The 21,182-nt window shown below is 35.6% G+C and overlaps 1 protein-coding gene across 1 annotated transcript in view; it reads right to left on the reverse strand.

Annotated features, from left to right (window-relative positions):
- Positions 1-4,288: 4,288 nt before the first annotated feature.
- The window catches only part of PROS1 (protein S), a 65,700-nt gene continuing 48,806 nt past the window's right edge, over positions 4,289-21,182 (reverse strand). Inside the window, exons 11-15 of the mRNA XM_037152356.2 lie at positions 17,474-17,641; positions 16,012-16,180; positions 12,410-12,558; positions 10,157-10,382; positions 4,289-7,128 (exon numbers count right to left, since the gene is read on the reverse strand). Coding sequence (XP_037008251.2) covers positions 6,968-7,128; positions 10,157-10,382; positions 12,410-12,558; positions 16,012-16,180; positions 17,474-17,641 — 873 coding nt within the window. The 3' untranslated portion in view covers positions 4,289-6,967. The remainder of the gene's footprint in view (positions 7,129-10,156; positions 10,383-12,409; positions 12,559-16,011; positions 16,181-17,473; positions 17,642-21,182) is intronic.

A 21,182-nucleotide genomic window follows, 5' to 3' on the forward strand; every position in this document is an offset into this window, starting at 1 on the left:
GCATATATCTGTCCAATTTTCCCAAAACAATTTATTGAATAAACTATTGTTAGCTCACTGTATGTGCTTGTTTCCTCTGTCAAATATTGACTATAGAATTGTGGGTTTATTTCAGGGCTTTCTACTTTGATCCACTGATCCGTGTGTCTGTTTTTATACCAGTACCATGTGTTTTGATTACTATGGCCTTATAGTATAATTTGATATTAGGTAGCATGATTCCTCCAACTTTGTTCTTTTATCTCAAGATTGCTGTTGCTATTCAGGGCATTTTGTGGTTCCATATAAATTTTGAAATATATGTTCTATGTCTCTGAAATAAATACAACATTGGAATCTTGATAGGAATTACACTGAAGGTATATTGCTTTGTGTAGCAAGGACATTTTAATGAGGTTGATTCTTCCTATCCATGAACACAGTATGTGGTTCCACTTATTTGTATCATCTTCAGTTTCTTTTTTACAGTGTTTCCTAATTTCACAAACACAGGGCTTTTGCATTCTTGGTTAGATTTATTCATAGGTATTCTATTCTTTTTTAAACAATTATAAACAGCATGGTCTTCTTAATTTTATTTTCTGATGATTCCTTATTAGCATATAAACATGCAACTGTATTCTACATACTATTTTTTATTCTGCTACTTTATTGAATTTATTTATACATCTAGTACCTTCTTGGTGGAATTTTTAGGGTTCCCTATGTCAGTATCATGTCATCTGCAAATAATGACACTTCACACTTCTTCCCTTCCAATTTGGATGTCTTTTATTTCTTCTCGTTGTTTGATTGCAATGGATAGGACTCCCAGTACTATATTCAATAAGAGAGGCGAAGGTGGACATCCTGTCGTTTCTGATCTTAAGGGGAATACTTATAGTTTTTTTCCTGTTATGTACAATGCTAGCAGCGGGTTTCTCCTATATGACTTTTACTGTGTTTAATATGTTCTCTCCATTCCCACTTTGCTAGAGCTTTGATCATACATGGGTGCTGAATTTTATCAAATATTTTTGCATCTATTAATATGATCACATGGTTTTCATACTTCATTTTCTATATGTGGTGTATCACATTTATTGACTTGCAAATGTACCAACCTTGCATGCCAAGAATAAATTTCACTTATCATAGTATGTGACTTTGTTGATGTATTGCTGTATTCAGTTTGCAAATATTTTTTTTAAGTTTGTGAATATTTTTGTTGAGGATTTCATCAAAAAGACCCATCTTTCATCAGGAATATTGGCCTATAGTTTTCTTTTTTTTGTTGTGTCTTTATCTGATTTGGAATTAGGATAATGCTGACTTTGTAAAATGAGCTTGAGAGTCTCCCTGTCTTTTGAATAGTTTAGGAAGTGTCCTCAGAATGTTTTGTTAAATTCATCTGTGAAGCCATCCAGTCCAGGACTTTTGTTTGTTGAATTTTTTTTAAATTACTGCCTCTATGTCACTAGGTGTAATCTGTCTATTTAGATTCTCTGATTCTTCCTGATTTAATTTTTGGAAGATTGTATGTTTCTAGGAACTTATCTACTTTATCCAAGTGGTTCAATTTGTTGGTAAATAGTTGTTCATATTTTCTTACCATCCTTTGAATTACTTTGGTGTCAAGTTTTTTTTAATTTTATTTAGTTATTTTTCAAGTACAGTTTTTTGTCTATTTCTCCCAACCCAGCACCTCCCCCCCGCCCCCGCCCCGTCTCCGCTTTCATTTCTGGTTTTATTTATTTGGGTCCTCTCTTGTTTTTTTCTTGATGAGTCTGATGAAAGGTTTGTCAATCTTGTTTATCTTTTAAAAGAATAAGCTCTTGGATTCATTGATCTTTTATAACACTTTCTAGACTGTATTTCATCTATTTCTGCTCTGATCTTTATTATTTCCTTCCTTACACTCACTTTAGGCTGTTTGTTTTTCTTTCTCACATTCATGTAAGTGTAAAGTTAGATTGTTTATTTGAGCTTTTTCTTTTTTGATGAAAATAATACATTTTAATAGTCTAATATTCTAATATATGGAAATAAACTTTCTATGAAATAAGGACATTTAATATCCATAAATATCTTTAAATATAAATGTGTTAAAATACATTGAAAATGGTGTGCCTTAGATTTCTGCCATTTTACGTCTTATGTAGCAAGCCCATTTCATTTAATCAAATCTGTTTACCCTGCACTTAAAAAATATTTTGTTTTTTTATTGTTGTTCAAGTACAGCTGTCTCCATCCCCCCACTCTCCCAATCCCACCCACACCCACTCCCCACCCTTGAGCTTTTTCTTAACATAAGCCTGTAATGCTATGAATTTCCCTTATAATTACTTTCCCAGTGTCCCACAGATTTTAGGTTGCTGTGTTCTCATTTTCAATCGTTTCAAGGTACCTTTTGATTTCCTCCTTGATCTCATTATTGAGCCATTCACTGTTAAATAACATGTTATTTAGCTTCCACATCTTTGCGTGTCTTTCAGTTTACTTCTTGTCAATTGACATCTAGTTTCATAGCATTGTGGTCAGAAAAGATGCTTGGTATGATTTTAATCTTCTTAAATTTATTGACTTGTTTTTTGTCCTGACATATGGTCCTGGGAAATATTCCATGTATACTTAAAAAGTATGTATATTCTGGCCCTGGTTGGTGTAGCTCAGTGGATTGAGCACGGGCCTGTGAAGCAAAGGGTTGCTGGTTCGTTTCCCAGTCAGGGCACATGCCTGGGTTGCAGGCCAGGTCCCCAGTAGGGGATACATGAGAGTCAACCACACACTGATGTTTCTCTCCCACTCTTTCTCTTTCCCTTCCCCTCTCTCTAAAAATAAATAAATAAAATCTTTTTAAAAGAAAAGTATGTACTTCTGCTTCTTTGGGGTGAAATGCTCTGAGGATATTAATTAAATCCATTTCATCTAGTATATCATTTAAGGCCACTGTGTCCTTGTTGATTATCTGCCTGGAAGATCTATCCTTTGAAGTCAAAGGAGTATTAAAATCCCCAACTATGACTGTATTTCTGTCGATCTCTCCCTTTATGTCCATCATGATTTGCTTTACATATTTAAGTGCTCCTATGTTGGGTGCATAAATATTTACAAGGGTTTTATCCTCTTGCTGGATTGTTCCCTTTATCATTATGTAGGTCCCTCTTAGTATGGCCAAAGTTCTCAAGCCTATTTTGTTCAGTATAAGTATTGCTACCCCAACTTTTTTCCATTTTCATTTGCATGAAGTACCTTTCTCCATCCCTTTACTTCTAGTCTTGTGTGTGCCTGTCAGTCTGAGGTTGGTCTACTGTAGACAGCCTACATGTGAGCCGTGCTTTTCTATCCATCCAGCTACCCTCTGTCTTTTCATTGGAGCATTTAAGCATTTACATTTAAAGTGATTATTGATAGATATGTATTTGTTGCCTTTTTACTTTCAATTATTTTCTTGAGTTTTTTTCTTTGTCTTAAAGCAAGTCCTTTAACATTTGTTTATATACTGATTTGGTGGTAACAAACTCCTTTAGCTTTTTCTTGTCTGAGAAGCATTTTTCCCCTCCAATTTTAAATGATAGCCTTGCTGGGTAAAGTAGCCTTGGTTGTGGGTTCTTGCTTTGAATATTTCATGCCAATTCCTTTTGGCCTGAAATATTTCCATTGAGAAATCAGATGACAGTCTAGGACTGATTGCTTTTTTCTTGCAGCTTTGAAGATATTCTTCTTGTCTTTGGGCTTTTGCCATTTTAATTATGATGTGTCTTGGTGTAGGCCTCTTCGGGTGCATCTTGTTTGGGACTCTGCACTCTTGGACTTTTCACCAGATTAGGGAAGTTTTCAGTCATTATTCGTTCAAATGGGTTCTTGATCCCTTTCTCATTCTTTCCTACTTATGGTATCTCCATAATGTGATGTTTTTATGTTTCATGTTGGCCCAAAGATTTCTTAAACTCTTCTGATTTTTTAATTTCCGTTTTCTTTTTGTTGCTCTGCTTGGGTATTTTTTTCTATCTTGTCTTTCAAATTACTGCTTCATCATAGATATGGAGGGTTATCGTTTGGAGGGTTATCGGTTGGGAGGTGGAGGGGGAAGAATGGAGGAAAAGGTGCAGAGACTAAATAAAAATTGGTAGGTACAAAATAGGGGGATGTTAAGAATAGTAGAGGAAATGGAGAAGCCAAAAAACTTATATGCATGACCCATGGACATGAACTAAGGGGGAGAAGTGCTGGAGGGAGTGGGGGTACCTGATGGAGGGGGGGCCAAGGGGGGAAATGGGACAACTGTAATAGTATAATCAATAACATGTATTTTTTAAAAAGAGTTTTATTGCTTTAATTTTTTTTGTACAACCTGAAAGAATATGCTTTTTAAGCCCAAGGAATGGAAGTACAAGGCCTACCATGGGCTGACTTGAGTTGTCATTTCCTATTCAGGTAGGTTTAGCTCTCAGACATTCCACTGCCTTTTACTCCACATGCACAGAGTAGTTAATTGATAATATTTGTTGCTAAATAAATGAAGTAGAAATTTCTCACTCTTGTCCCTAGAGAATACAGTGACCCTGTATTCTCCCAAACTCGTATCATTAACAGCAACATCAAGAAATCTGAGATAAAATTACTTTCAAAATTACTTCATTTCCTTCATGCTGACCATAGAGATTAAAGGCCTAAAAGATTTCCAAAAGAAGTAACTCAATTATTAAACAAATATACAAAAAAAGTTTTCTCTTCAGCAATGTTCCAGTTCCAAAATGAAAAGATAATTGAAAATACTTTATAAGACTCACAGGGACTGAGACTGAAGTTAAAACTTCAGACAGGAAAACTGAGGTTAATAACTTTGTTCTCACAAATTAACCATTATTCTTACTGATTTCAAAATGTATCTCTGAAAATGGTAAGTTCTAGGGGACACTGTAATGACAGTCGCTTAGACATTTTCATGACACAAAGCTCAAATAGCACCAAATATGCCACTTGACCTTCATGAAACCATCGTTCTCTTTAAAGTAGGAATCCGTATTTCTTGGCAAAGATCAAGCTCAAAAATCATATGAAAGATTCTTAGCCTCAGGTTTGAAGATGTTGTCTAAGCCATATGTGAGTCCATCTCAAAGTTAGATAAAATTTATAAATAAGTATCTGGGTCCTCTATGAAGATTATTGCATATTGGAAAGCTCTATTTCTGGAATTGGTCCAGAAATAGGTCCCTGCCATTCAGTGCATATGGACATAATTAAACGAGAATCAGAGCTCTATCCCGCACCCAAATAATTCATTTTCCCCTTTCTTTTACTCTTTATTTTTTGTCTTCATATGCTTTCAGTTTTTCTACTTTCTTATTTTTCTACACTAATGTAATTATCAGTAGTTGCTTGCTGAAATTCATCACCCACAGTGTATAGTGGTATTTGGGAGAGCAATTACATCCAATAAGATGGTCTGGCACAATTTCTGACAAACACTCGATACATGTGACTTTTACTTTTCTTTCTTTCTCAGTTCCAGTCTACAATGCAGCTATAATGCAGCAACTACTCATCAAATATTTGAGCTTTATTGTCTTTGAACTATAGAACTACTGTGCTACATGAAGAGTTGCATATATATTATGTAATTTTATTTTTTAAGCAATTTTTAATTAACTTTTTAGAGAGAGGGAGAGAGAAACATTGATTTGTTGTTCCACTTATTTATGCATTCACTGGTTGATTCTTTTATGTGCCCTGACTGGGGATGGAACCTGCAACCTTGGCGTGTGGGATGATGTTCTAATGAACTGTGCTACCTGGCCAGGGCAGTACTTTTACGTTCTGTTCAAAGAGTTGATAAAATATTGGTATTATTTATACAAATTTTTTAAACAACACCAATTTTTTATGCTTTATGTGATATAAAATATCTATAGTGGGAAAAATTTATTTTTCCAACTGTCAATAAAACACCAGATACATTCCTAATGTGAATGGTAGGTTAGAAGTGATAAAACTGCTTATTTAAAAAACGCATTATTAACTATGTCCCTCTGTTGTTACTCTTTCATTAAAATCTATTTTAGTTTTCATAGTCCCTCTTGTCCTTCAATAATCAGTAACCTTCTGGCAACTTACTTTGGTGATTAAAGTTGAAATCAAGGAGCTTCCTAGGTGGAAAACTAGGAGGTTCTGCATTATTCAGTCTCTCATTCATTCCCTCCATCCTTAGGTTCTGCTTCTCCTAATCTACAGCTGTGAGACCAAACATGGCCACCTTTAAGGAATGTACCCATCTCAGTTTTCACACCCATCCCAATACGAGCTAGTATCTCATCCTCAGATAATCCAATTAGCAACCAGCTGGATTCACGAGTGATGTTATCTTGAAAATGTGTCCCACTTGTTTTCTGATGCAGTAAAACTACTGGGTTCAAAAGTGAAGCCAGTGAAAGAGAGATGAAGCCAAAGCTGGTAGCCCTGAGGAACTGTTTTGGAGTAAAACTTTAAGACCTTCTACTCAATTAAAATTAATAGGTTACTCTTTCTTCTGCTGCTTTCACTAGGAAAAAAACAAAACAAATAAAATAGTATCTACTATGATCAACAGTACTGTCACATGAACATTTGTTTAGGTTTATTTTCTTGCCTTCCAAGAAAAATAGATATTTAAACACCAGTTCCTAATAGCACAATTAAAATTTACTTTTTATAAACATAAAAATGAAGAAATGTCATTTGTAGTAAAAAAACTCAAATTAAAATTTTTTATGCTTTACATTATTTAATTTCTATACAGCAACAGAGTTAAGAGTTTTTTTTAGATGTGATTTATATCACAAGAGAATCTTGTTTTCTTGAAAAGGGACCTTTTTATAATTCCAAGAAGGTCAAAGTACTATAAAATAATCAAGGTCTGCCCATCCATAAGTAAAATCCTTTAAATGTTATTGAAATACAAGTATAATTACACCCAGGAAGAAAATGTTGTCAGTAGAGAAAAGATGACTTAGGGCCTCTTTTTGTTTTCCAAAGCTGACGGACATGAGTGAGCTCTGATATCATTGTGTTTAAAAGTGGCTTCGTCCAGATCCAGCTGCAGGCTGTTAACGTTCACTTCCATACAGCCATTATAAAAGGCGTCCACTGGTGTCGCATTGAGTGGAATAACTGAGAAAAAGAATATTAAAATATTAGCCCAAGACTTTTAGCATCTTATCTGCTTAGTTACAGGAATTATTCAGACTTCTCATTTCTAACCAAAAGTTAATAATGTAATTTGCTTTAGTAAATTTGTATTAAAACACTCCTACGTGTATAAGGTACTGTATGTGGCACTAAATTCAGCACGAGTTGCTCTTATTTCATAAACACAGTCGGTTCCACCCAAACCTAAGATAAACACACCTTAAAAAAAGAGAATTGAGCACATTTTTACTTAAGATATTCTACTTTGTTATTGTTTCTTTAAATTTGAGCCATAGTTTAAGCATCGTTAAATCACTTTTCAACTCTAAACTATAGCTAAGTACAAATCTTTTAAAATGCCAAGACAAATATATCTGTTATTATTACTGGAATAAAAGCAAATTTCTGTATTTTCCAAAGAAATAGTTTCTTGCTGAGCATACAGGGAATTCACTTTTATGTAATATTTGGTTCTAAAAAATAACAATTTTCATGATGCTTTAGTGAATAGTTTAGGCCCTTGGGCCTTTCTACACTCTCATCAACTTAATGCTTAGGTAACACCCTTGGATTCCTAAGAACTACGGTTCATCTTAAAAACATCCATCCATCTGTGTGAGTGTGTGTCTTTGTTTGGCATCTCTTCATGAATCTCAATTCCCAGTGAATATTCTCAGTCTTTCTTCTTCAGTACCTTATGCAAAAATATACAGTATATACTTTAAATTTTCCACCTCTAAATTGACAATACAGTGAATAAAGTCCATACTTTTCTGTGGGCTTATAGCATTTATTAAGAAACCCTTTCAAGTCTGGCTAAGCACTACAGATTATGTCATTATTTGATTTTTAATTTATAACTTGCAATTTAACATGCCTATTTTGCACATCAATTATAATTTACCCATCCCACAGTTTATACTCGTAATATCTCAATTTTGAATCCCCCTTCATTTTCTCTCACTCTTTGCCTTAGCCCATCTTGCCTGAAGTCAATCTTCAGTGCTGTGGCCAAAGTCCTGGAACCACTGACATTGTCATATTTTTACTTCTTTTGAACACTTTGGATGTTTGTTTGATTTCCTAAAATTGCATTCAAATAATTTGTGAATAAGATAGTAGGTGGGTTTCAATGTAGAATTTATTCATTTGAACTATAATTATAATTCCTAATACTTAACCACGCGTTAACTTATCTAACTTCCTAATAATCAACCAACTTGCTTAACTCTCTCTCTCTCAACTGTTAGTGCCTCTTTATTCCTATTCCCCCAAAACCCAGATAAAAATTCCTTTTATGGGCCCTGGCTGGTGTAGCTCAGTGGATTGAGTGTGGGCCTGTGAACCAAACAACCACAGTTCAATTCCCAGTCAGGGCACATGCCTGGGTTGCAGGCCAGTTCCCAGCAGGGGACGCACGAGAGGCAACCATACATTGATATTTCTCCGCCTCTCTCCTTCCCTTCCCCTCTAAAGATAAATAAATAAAAATTCTTTTAAAAAATTCTTTTTATGGGAAATGAAGACCTCGCTCAGTTCCAGTAATATAATGGCTGACATCAAATTCAGAATTCTCCCCATAAGAATAACTTGCAAAGCTTTTTGAAAATTTTTCTAACAAACTTTCTGCCTCAATTTTTTGCCATTTAAAGTAAAATATTTATACCAATTTCATATTTTCCAATATTACATTAAAGTGAACCTGCTTTTCCTCTAGTTCTCTCCATCTTGGTTTGAAATCTCCACCCATGCTGCTCATGCCAGATACCTGCCTTTCAATCACTAAACCCCATCAAAATTTTGTTTTTCACATACATCTGCAATCAATTCACTGTATACCATCTCAATTATCACCATCCTAGTTCAGCACCTGCTTCACCTGGAGACAGTAACGGTACCTACCTCACAGGACTATTCTGAAAATTCAGTGAGTGGATACATTTGAAGCACCCTGCTTCCCGGATTATTCATTATGCACCAGCGGATGATAGTATAGCTGCTGCTGCTGTTATTAATACTGGTCCTGCATCTGGACTACTTCGGAGGCCCCCAAGTCATCTTGTCACTGCTGCCTCCCAGCTGTCCATCTCCATCCATTACACAGCATGATTATTTTTTTTAAATTCCTATATTGATACTATACAACTTCCTTGTCTAAAGCTTTTTAGTTATTTCCATAGCTGTTAAAATAAGACTCGGGACCCTGAACCAGGCCTAAACACCTCCTAACCCCCCCCCCCCGCCCCAACCCAGTTCAGAGCCTCAGCCTGCACGGCTGTTCCTCCCCCTCCACCCCACTCAACATGCTTCCACCATTCGGATCTACATATTCCTCAAGTACGTCAACCCCTCCCCGTTTTCCCCACACACAGACCTTTTTACTTGTGTATTTGTGCCAATCCCCAGCCCTACCACTTGGTTAAATTCAATGAATCCTTCAAATATCCTAATCTTTTCTTCAGGGAGTTTGTTTCTGGCCCGCACAACCAGAACACTGCCCCATTTCAGGCTCCAGAAGCAACCCACATTTTTCCTTCACAGAAGCTACAGCAACTTTAATTTTTTAAAAAATTTCCTAATTATGTGTTTAATGTCTGCCTCTGCCAGTAGATTGTGAAAGCCGTAACAGCAGGGACCACATCCATTTGTTCATGACTGCATTCCTAGTTCCAGGGGCAGACGTTCCTGAGAAATATTGGGTGCGTGATAGATGAACTGAAGAGTAATAAACATTGAATTCACAAGACTGTCGTAAGGATGAAATGGAATAATAAATTCCTTCTGGTGAGCATAGTCAAACTCAGCAAAATTTGGTTAGTTTCAGTTAATCATTAAAAAAGTTTTTTTAAAGTACCAATAAAATGCCAATACAAACACTCGGGAAAAGAATAATTGATACTGGAATTTTGTTTTTCCTTCTGATGCCCTTTGGCTAAAATTACATATTTAAAATACTTTCAATTTGACTAAAAGTACACTTTGTAAAACTGATGGAAACACAAGCAGATACCTGGAAGGCCACCCAGGTAAGTGGCTACTGTTCCTTTCACGGCTTTCTCCAAGGTGTCAAATTGTCTTTGGAAATCTTCAGAGGAGATGATATCATCTTTCAGTGGGGTTGACAGCTCCAGTTTTCTGCTGTTGATTCTGAATTCCAGATGGGACTGTTGACTGGAACACAGACTTACGCCCTCTATCCGAGCTACTACCGTGTTTTCAACAGAAACCAGGATATCCTGAGGAACAGGCAGACTCAGTATAAGCAAGTACTGATGGCAATGACACTTAAGAGTGACTTAGAGTTTTTGAAATTCAAAAACGGAATTTCAATGAGAAAAAATCTATGACAGAGCCTCAGAGTTTAACTGGAAAAAATTACTAATGATTATAAAAACCATAATTTTAGAATATACATCAGTATTATGAACTTAAGGTTTAGCTGAGATGTAAATGTGTGGTGGCTTCTGAAAATTCAATAAACATCACAGTTGTGACACCAACAATGGAACCCTCAAGTAGGGTCTCAAGTAATACTTTCCTGTCTGTGAGTCTTCCTAACTTCAAGACTTACATATGAAAAAGAAAGAGATGCATCACTATTTTTTGGGAAGAAAAGACTTGAAAACTTTGAAGTGCTTTAGTGACCATGTACCAGCAAGACTGAGAGAATTCTCATGCCACCTACGCAATCCTATAGACGGGACGACGTATGTGAACAAACTCAGAGGCAGAAAAACCAGGGATCACCAGCAGGAAGTTACAGACCATTTATCAGAAGATTCTCAAAAGACAAAATGTATTCATTTTGCTGAACTTTTCAAATTACTGATACACAAAATTCCTTAACCCACTGAAAGTGATCTATGCATACAGCTTACATAATACAGAAAGGAAATGTAAATATGAGAGAAAATAAAACCAAAACTAGGGAGATGCGGTGCTGTCCTGCTTCCCAGATGGTCGAAAGGCAGTCTGAAGTGTCTATGTAGGAATCCAAGATACCTGCGTTCAGTGAAATCTATACATCACAAATGCTGGTTAGTCCCGAAAATCTGTTACTGTGTTACACACTTTGTATCTATGCACTCATTAAAACCTGAAGATGATCGGATGAGAAAATGTTCCCAAATGATCAGTAGTGTGTGGAATAATGTTATGAAACAATGTTCACAGACCTTGAGAAAGATATCTGACTTGCAAAAGCAGTGGACCATGGACACAAACACAAAGAGATAAACATCAGAGACATGGCTAGCAGAAATTAAGAACCTTCACTGAAAGACTGGTGTTAAAGATGGAAATTCCATTTTCTTTCTATAAACAAAACAAACAAGCAAATAAAAAGCTTAAATCCTGATGTAGTAAAATCCTATGGTGGTAGATTGGAGACAATTACTCAGCAGGATCTGTTTAGGTTGCTTATGGTTAACAGCCACAAACTCCTCCAAATCATCTTTTAAGTTATAGACAGCAAGCACCATTTTTATTACTGCAGGCATCAGTAATGTCTCTTTCTAAAAGCTACCAAGAGCATCCAAGCCCACCTTGGCACAAATACAAGGTTCCTGCTGTAACCTGCTGGAATCCACTGTCAATGACACATGGACAGAGCTATTATCCTCTAACAGAAAGATGAATAACACAGAGCTGGTAACTCTCAGGTTTCCTTTGAAGCAAGAGTTCTTCCTGTTCTTCCTCCTAATTTCAAATCAGAGTTCCCAGCAAGAAGACAAGTGGACTGGTTTTAGTTTTCTCTAGTCTTTTCCAATTGACTCAAGGGAGAAAAGATTAAGTGTGCCAGAAAGCACAAAATATTACAATTCGGCACTGAATATCTGAGAGCAGATTGCAGTCAGACTCACTCATATTGTGTTAGTACAAACCAATTCCCATGATGCCTCAAGGATTCTGAATAAGGGTGGATCCCTATGCACTCTAAGAAGGCACAAAGCAGCCTGCATGTAAATCTGCCTAATCTTAACTACAGATGCAATAAACTTTTCAATTTCCCACACTCACTTCTTGGTTCAGACTTGGGAATAAGCCAGTAAAAAAGTAACAGTAATGGACACACTGAGTCCTTGATGATGTGGTAGAGAATGTATCAAACGTTTTACATCAGTTATCTCATTACGAAGGTTTTAACCTCATTATGAAGGTTTTAACTTTCATAATAGCACTTTGAGACAGCTACTGCTATAATATCCATTTTGACATATTAAAAAAAGAAAACAAGGATCATGAAGTTTTAGAATAAAGTTACCTGAAGCTTTTCAGAGGAGGAGTCTACCAAGGAGATGGCAAAGGGCACTGTGTCACCAGAAACCAAGGCAAACATAATGCCGGTACCCGTGGACGGGCGAATATTCAAAGTCACGTTGATCTGCCAAGCCTCAGGATTTGGTACATTATCTGTGTGGACAATAAAACAAAATTACAATCAAAGTACACCAGGAGGAATTACTACAATCTTATTAGTACTCAAAGCCATTTTTTGTGTAATACTAGAGATTTTAGTTCTTCCCTCTCCATGATCTAGGCAAAACAAAACAAAAGAAAAAAATTAATGCAGGCAAGAAACACATACATGGAGCCCCATCTTTCTGCTCTTCCTAGAATAGAATACTGGATTATGGTATTTAGGATTATTATGACTTTTCCCTGTTTGCTTTTTAACTGCCCTTCCTTCTGCTTTGCATATTCACCAATGCTCAAATCTCAGCGTGGTTATATTTTAAAGAACGTGTGTAGAAGGAAAATCAACAAATTTATTATAATATTTCTGAGGGAAAATTTTGTTATGGCTGCCATCACGACCCTGCCACTTCTCATCCATAAAGGGGCCAGGGTAGAGCTATAGAAAGGAAAGATAGGATTTAGATGCATAGAGGAGTTGAGTAGTTTGATAAACACTCTTTAAGAAATACTTAAGTCAACGGTTGACTCTGACATTTGAATAGAAACTCTTCTCTGTGATTCTCTTGCCATAATATACCACACCCTTTTTCCTAATGACCAGCTTAACTGTCTACCACACCAGAATGCAAGCTCTCTGCACGTATGTCTCTATCATCACTCTGTTGTCACAGAAGTCACAACAAATATTTGTTGATTTAATATGTCTTCAAAATAGTTTGATTCCTAAAAATGTTAATTTGCAATGTGAATGAAGCTTTCTTCATTTAATATAAAGTGATATATAATAGTAACTTAGGGGCTTTGAGAGGGTGAATGTGAGAAAATAGTTTTCCTTTGACAAGATGTTCTTCCTTTTAGCCACATCTAATGCTGTTACTTTTTTTTCATTATAACTATCTACTTCCCACCCCTGAAAAGGATATATTTTATATTTAATCATTCTGAAGTAAATTTAGTGTAAGGCACTAACAAAGTCAAATTGAAATGAATGTGCAAATGCACAGAAATTATAATGTAACATTAAATAGTAATTTAGAGGTAGGTCTTTTTCAAGTTATTTATAAAAAACGAATTACTTATTAAAGTATTTTTCAAATACAATGTAACTTATTTTCATTTTTCCTGAGAGTTACTCTCCTTTCAACAAATTGTTGTGGGTCAATTATTTTTCTATATGCAGTCATTAACCCAATACTAAACATTAAAAAAAATCCTTCATTTACAGAATGAAGTAAAAGTAAAGGTATCATATTAATTTGTGTTAGAAAAACAGAAAGTACTGGTATAAATTTCTTCCTTAAAATTGTAGTAAGCCTTTTTTAGGCTTATTACAAACACAGTTAACACATAATTTTTTCTTACAGCAGAGATATCAGACTAATACTAAGTTGACAATACAAACTCTTAGTAGCTCAAATAATAAACTAAAACAGGAAAAGACAAAGATTTCAATAAAATAACTAATATATATCACATGAAGAGATATTCAACTTCAGTAGAAACTGGGGTAACACTATTTAAAACTACATATAATATTTAATTTTTCAAATCTCCAGTTAAAAAGAAATCTCAAGCACAAGCCTATTTATTCTGTTGGTAGAAGTATAAATTGATAGAACATCTTTGGAAGAGAGTCTAATCAAACCATAAGAATTATACATTTGCATAACCTCTGAGAGATGTAGATCTGAGAATCTCTCCCACAGAATTAATTAATAGTGGTATAAGGATGTATGTCCAAGGATATTCAGGGAAGTGTTATCTGAAAAGGTAAAAAACCTGAATCCTCCTGGTAAGTCACTTAGTCCATAGAAAACTGGGAAGAGTACTGCTCCCACTCTTACAATATCAAGAGCTCAATTATCTGCATAATCACAACTTTTATCAGACTATCAAAGAGCTAGGATTGAGGAGTAGTAACTAACTACAGAAACCTAAAGAAAGGTGCTTGCAGGGACAGAGAGGATGAGAGTATTCACCCATACCGACACTACATACCATGCAATTTGGTAGGAAGAATTTAGGTAAAATTTTAACAACTTGCTAGAGTCCTAGGAGGAGCTGGTGTGATACAGAAGCCATGGGATCTGCAGACACACAAGAAATGCATACCCATTCCCAGCCTTTCTACACGGACCTTCCCGGGTGCTCCAGAGAAGAACTGGTGGCAAAGAGGAGCAGCAACCTGCAGGAAAGGCACAAAGTCTCACCCATGTCCTGCTCTGTCACTTCTTCAAAACAAAAGCCTTAAAGCATGGGGGAAGGGTAGCAAACCTGCCATATTGAGACACACAGGAAGACCCAGAGTACCTACAGATTAAGAAAAGGAAACAAGAAAAAATAACAACAACAAAATAATCTACCAAGAAAAAGGAACAGAAGAACACCTTGAATGCTAACCAGCAGACATCTGCCCCACTGGTGTGAGGGAGAGACAGACAATGAAGAGTCCACACCCTGAGATGCAGGAACGCAACACTCACCTAAGACTGAATCTGTACCAGAGCAATACAGAATGCTCTTCCCACCAGTCCTCAACTCCCAAACCCCTCTAATATGCTAACAAATGTCAAAGAATAAGTAAGAACATTTCGCTGGGTGAGGCAAGCCGATGGAGAGACACTTTCTTGACACATATCATAAAGAGAATACCTAAACCTTAGTATGGATCAGCTATTAAGAAAAATCCTCTGGCAAACCATCTGCTACCCTAAGCACAAGGTAATATTAAAGGAATGTGAAGAGTAGTCACAGAAACAACAAGGACTAAGCCATTCGACTCTTGACTACATTGATTCTACACACCTAGCACAAGCAAAGGTGTGCTCTCTTCCAGATCTAAATATTATGTGTTTACTCAGTCTCTCTACCCTTCTGCCCACCTTTAAAACAGAAATTATGTGGTACAAAAGGAAGAAAAGAAAAACCAACATATGGTCAAGGGACAAAGCAATCAGCCTGCTCAGGCTTAGATATGACATAGCCATTGGAACCATCAGACAGGGAACTTCTTAAAATTTTGATTACTATGTTGAAGGTTCAGGTGGAAAAGCTGGGCAACATGTATGAACAGATAAGAAATTTTGTGAAAGAGGTGGAAATTTTAAGATCACATGGCAATGCTAGAAATGAAAATGAATCCTTTTGATACATTAATCAGTAGTCTCAGTACAACTGAGAAACTGCTGAACCTTCAAATGAATTTGCCCCAAATTAATCAGGTTATATGCCAATAATATTTAAATAAAAACACATGCATGTTCAACTATCCTCCCCCCAATATGCTGGGAAATTTTTATAAAATGCATATAACAATATGAATAGGCCTAACACTGTGTCTGGCTCAAAGTAGGTACTCACAGTATTTACTGAAGGAATTGATGCTCTTTGTCAGTGAATAAATTTAGTCATTAATGAGAACAGAAAGACAAAATAGAAATCACTCACAGTAATCTATGTTAAATTGAGCAACTCCAGAACCAGGGTAGTAAGAGCCCTTTTCCACATTGATAAAACAATGTTTATTTTGTTTTTCTTGAATAACTTTCTCTACTCTTGAAGTTCCTTGATTCATCAAATTCCAGCCTCGTATACATCCATCTAGACGAGGATTAATCTAACAAAACAAAATATACAACAAGGAGTGCACTTTTAACTTCTAAGTCAGACTGATAATTGTTTAACTGATGACAGATACAGATTTTTGTTTAGAGGTAAAAGCTTTTCTTGATGGCACTTTTAAATATTTTAAATGTATTGAATTTTGTCTAAAATTTTATTTTCAAAATGTTTTTCAGATGGACAATCTTTCCCAGTAAAAGTTAATTTAGGTCATCACAGGCCTCCGCTAAGGTCTTAATAATTTTCAAAACCTCAAGCCCCACCTGCCTCTTGTACATCATTCACGGGCAATTCTTCCGCTCTCAGCTTCTAGCTTCTAGCTGTGGCCCTGGGCTCTCTGCTGCTTTTTGTTTTTCTTTCACTGCATTTACCACATGGGCTTGTCTTGCCATCAGACTCAAGGCATCTTCAGGAACTAAAGTGTTTCCACCCTTCAGCCTCCTCATGGCATCCCATCAGACTGAAGACAGGTACTAGCCATTTTATAAATAGTTGATTCTTTTTGAATAATTTATTTTACTGTTAAAATGGATTGATTTTTCAATTTAAAAGGACAGGTATATTCACTCTGACATGGGTTCGCTAATTCAGGTTCTGTATCATATCACAGAACTCATTTGAGCTAAGGTAACCGTGAACTGCCATGAGTGAAAGATGGGTATAAAACAGAAGATATTTAAGTTATACCAGCAGGTGCAATTGGCAGATGAAATATTTAAAACTCTCCAAGGACAGTGATCAGTCTTCTTCCTGAAAGCTATTCTACAGTTAGACAAATACCATATTCAGAAAATCATCTACTATATCTAACTTCAATTTATGATAGGCTACAATTATACTCCCAGTAAAGATTTCTTAAAAATAAAAAAGTTCCACATTCTGTGCCATTCTCATCTCCCAAATTTAAGTCCTAAAATAGACCTAAGAAAGCTCTTTGACTGACTTTACAAAATAATGTATTTTTGGATTCAAATATATGTATTTATAAGTTTAATGTCTAAATATGAACTATTATGATGTCAGCAGTGGATTGAGCCTAAGAATTTAATTTTTTTACTTCTCCACAGATAATACTGGAGGGTTTAATGGGCTCAAAAATACTACACTCATTTTCTTATTTCCTTAAATAATTTCAAGGGCCACTAGTGTTATTTTTCCATGTTCAGTTTAAGTTGTCATAGTTGGTATGTTCAATAAAATAACTTCTTTTGACTTTTGTAATACTTTTACATCTACTACAGGCAAAAGGACTTTATCCAGGATGACTGATATCAGCGTGGATCATTACCGGTTTAATGAGTGTATCCTCCACCTTCCGAGGCAATCCTGCAAAGTACACTTTGGTTTCTACAGATCCATTTGTAGACTCAAAAAGGCTTTTTGGTATATTTATATTCATTGTGGCTTCTTTAGCTATTTTCACACTAATACTCCTTTCTAACTCTTCCACAGAGACCTAAAATTACAAAGACAGAGGTTATCAAACAATGAAACATCATTGCACATCATTTTAAATAGTAAGTTTGAAAAACTCTGTTATTGTTCCAGTAAATAATTTTCCAAAGTAATCATTTTAATGTAATTATTAATTTGCTTCAATCCATTTGAAGTGTCAAGTAATTATAAAGGTGATAAAAATGTGTTTTAGAGGAATAGTAACAGATTGAAAACTAAATGACTATATTTTAAAGTCTAAAAAATCAATATTATTCTATTAAATTTAAACATCCTATTTTATGTCCCTCAAGCCAGTATACCATAAAATAGATAGCTTTTTAAAAAGCAAGTCATTCTATTGAGTTTTTGAAAAGCGAGTCATTCTAAAGATTTTTTTAAACTCTTAACTTTTAAGTGCTCTTACTTGGTAATTGTCTGATAGTATACTATACAGAATCAATAATGTTAATAAATTCTTCATGTAAGTGAAAAGAAATCAGTACATCCAGCATTCTGGTCATTACACACAAATTATATTTTATTTCAACATCCAAAAGTAACTGAGGTTATTAGAAAGCACAATACATGAAATTAAACTGTTTTTTTTTCAAATTTTGAAAGTAGGTTGGGCCTCAAAATAAATATTGGTCGTGATAGTAAACAACAATAAAAAAATCCTCCTATAAAGGCAATTCAAAGAACCACTGTTGCAATCTCATGTAAACCTGTAGCTCTCAACATGCAAATTCTTCACTTACTAATCACTTAATGGAAGCCAAACAATAGGCAAGTTAAAGTACCACTGCAAGCAGAGAAAAACTATTCTCTAAAGTAAAATAAATTTGGTGACATTTACAGTTTTAGGTGGTACGCACTCTGTTCTTAATGTAGCCCTAATGACTATTCTATCCTTGAAAGACATCCCTAATAGCCACTAGGACCTAAGACTGGCTTGGTTCTCCTACCTTCTCACCATTCCTTCTCATTCTCCTTGCTACATCCTCCTCTTCTTCTCAACCTCTATCAAAACCCCAGGGTTCCACCTCCAGCTCTTTTCCCTTTAGCCATGCCAGTATTTCTAGATGGGTACTCTCTTGCCCCAGCCTTGGGCTCTTGGAAAATTTAGGCTGGGGATTACTCTTAGTTGTCACAATGAGTAGAAGGTGTAACATGATGACATTGATTTGCTGACATCGTAACATGAAGGGTAGTCATGCAAAATAAAGAATAAAATATCCAATATCCTGCAAATCTCCTGAATATCCCTACTGGATATTCATGCTTATAACTATCTCAGTTTGTGTATATATACACACAAAATATTCACTTTACTATTTTAGCATTTACTGATTTTTTTCAAGAAGTAACATTCTTGCCCTGGCTTGAGTGCAGCCAATCAGTGGATTGAGTGCGGGCCTGTGAACCAAGGGATCGCAGTTCGATTCCCAGTCAGGGCACAGTTGCAGGCCAGTTCCCAACAGGAGATGCACAAGAGGCAACCATACATTGATGTTTCTTCCCTCTCTCCTTCCCTTCCCCTCTAAAGATAAATAAGTAAAATCTTTTTAAAAAAAGAATGTAACAGTCTTGTAAACCAAGAATGGACTGATTTTGTTTTGTATGGATCTTCACCGAGAGGTTTCTACCCTTTTCAAAAATTATTATTACTGATGACAACCCCATTTATGCCCTTATGGTATTTTAGTTGCCAGTACAACAACCAGCATGAGTCTGCATTTGTAGCTTTCACATTATTCCATGTACAGAAGCAAGATTTGACAAGTATTATATTTGTACTGGAATATTTATGTATTGAATTATACATTATCTTCTTACAAAGTACTTTCCTTCATTTATATAATAATTAAAGTATTCTATTGTTTTTGTATTAGGGGTATGTGAAGGTAACTTACATTATTAATACATTTCATTATAGGACAGTAAAGGAACATGATGAATATTTGGGCACTGAATGAGAGAGTTTGGAACAGCAAGTTGACATACCCAATTTCATGGCCTTTACACCATTGTTTATGCTGAATATTCAACATTTTATGTCTATCTTGAAGGCTTGGCCTTAAAAATATATCCAGAATCTGATCACTTATCACAACTCACACCACCAACACTGCAACGAAAGTTGCCATCTTCACGCTACTGTGTGATTGCAATGGTCTCCTCATCCCATGTCCTGTTCTACACTTACACTCTACTACCTATTTTTCACAAAGCCATGAGGTCCTGATCAGAATTACCTTTTAAAATGCAAATTAAATTATATCATGTCTCAAATCACCCAAAATCTTTCCAGTCAGCATTAAAGTCTAAGTCCTTATTATGTTCCCCAAGGCCCTAGCCTTATTATTCCAGGTTATATTTCTGACCTCATTTTCTTCTACTCTCTTCCTGTCTCCCTCCACTGCATCTACACTGACCTTTGTGTTGTTCCTCAAATGATAAAAACACTTCCTCTTGCTTTTCATGTGGCATAAAATCATCTTCCCCCATGTATTTCTCATGACTTTGCCCTCAAGTCTCTGGTCTGATGTAATCTCATCAGAGAGGGCTTTCTTGATTCCATATGCACACTCACCATCATCACTCTCTATTGCCTGGCCTTTTCTTTTTCCTCATAGCATTCATCACTATCTGCCATATCTATTTGTCCATGTATTTCAGGTTTTCATCTCACCAACAGAATGAAAGCTCTATAAGAGCAGTGACTTTGTTTTACTTACTATTGTATCCTCATCACCTAGAAGAAGGAATAGCACATAAAGTACTCGATAATCATTTTGCTGAATGAAATTATGATAGAAAGTATATATTTCCCACTAATATTAGGATTAAATCTAAATAGGAGATATAATAATCACTTATAAAGAATCAATATTTCTATGGATTACAGCCATGTTAACTACTTAATAATTATCCATTCCATTCAATTTATCTGAGATATAAAACAATCAAAAGTTATATATTCTGATTTTAATTTCTTATTTTTAAGTATTTTATTTAAAATTTTAAAATAATTTAAAATTAGTAAAACAACTGCTATATAGTAAGTAGTCCACCTGATAGAGCAATTAATTTAACAACTTTGCTGATTAAAATGCTACTTAGACTTCTGGTCAAGATGGAGACATACATAAACACTCCACCTCCTTGCATAATTAGAGCACAAATTACAACTAGACTACAAAACAAGTAACACCCAGGTTCATCAGAAAAATCAAGCTGTACGGAAGTCTGACAACCAAGGATTTAAAGAAGCAACATTCATCCAGACGGGTAGGAGGGACAAAAATGCGAAGAGGTGTGGAGAGGTGGAGATGCGCAGAGAGGTGAGGAGACTTGAGTGGCTGGAGAGGTGGCAGAATAGGTGGTCTCACATTCACATGTAGTGGATAAAAATTGGGAGTGAGGGAACTCAGCCTCACCCAAGATGACCCAACTCAAGGTTCCAGCACCAGGTAGATAACTCCCCATAACTTCTGGTAATAAAAACCAGTAGAAGTGGGGCAGTGGAATAAACTGCAGGATTCTCTGGAGACTCCTCT

The sequence above is a fragment of the Artibeus jamaicensis genome, unplaced genomic scaffold (genome assembly GCF_021234435.1).
Source record: "Artibeus jamaicensis isolate MK-2021 breed Jamaican fruit bat unplaced genomic scaffold, CSHL_Jam_final contig_3113, whole genome shotgun sequence".
Taxonomy (NCBI): domain Eukaryota; kingdom Metazoa; phylum Chordata; class Mammalia; order Chiroptera; family Phyllostomidae; genus Artibeus; species Artibeus jamaicensis.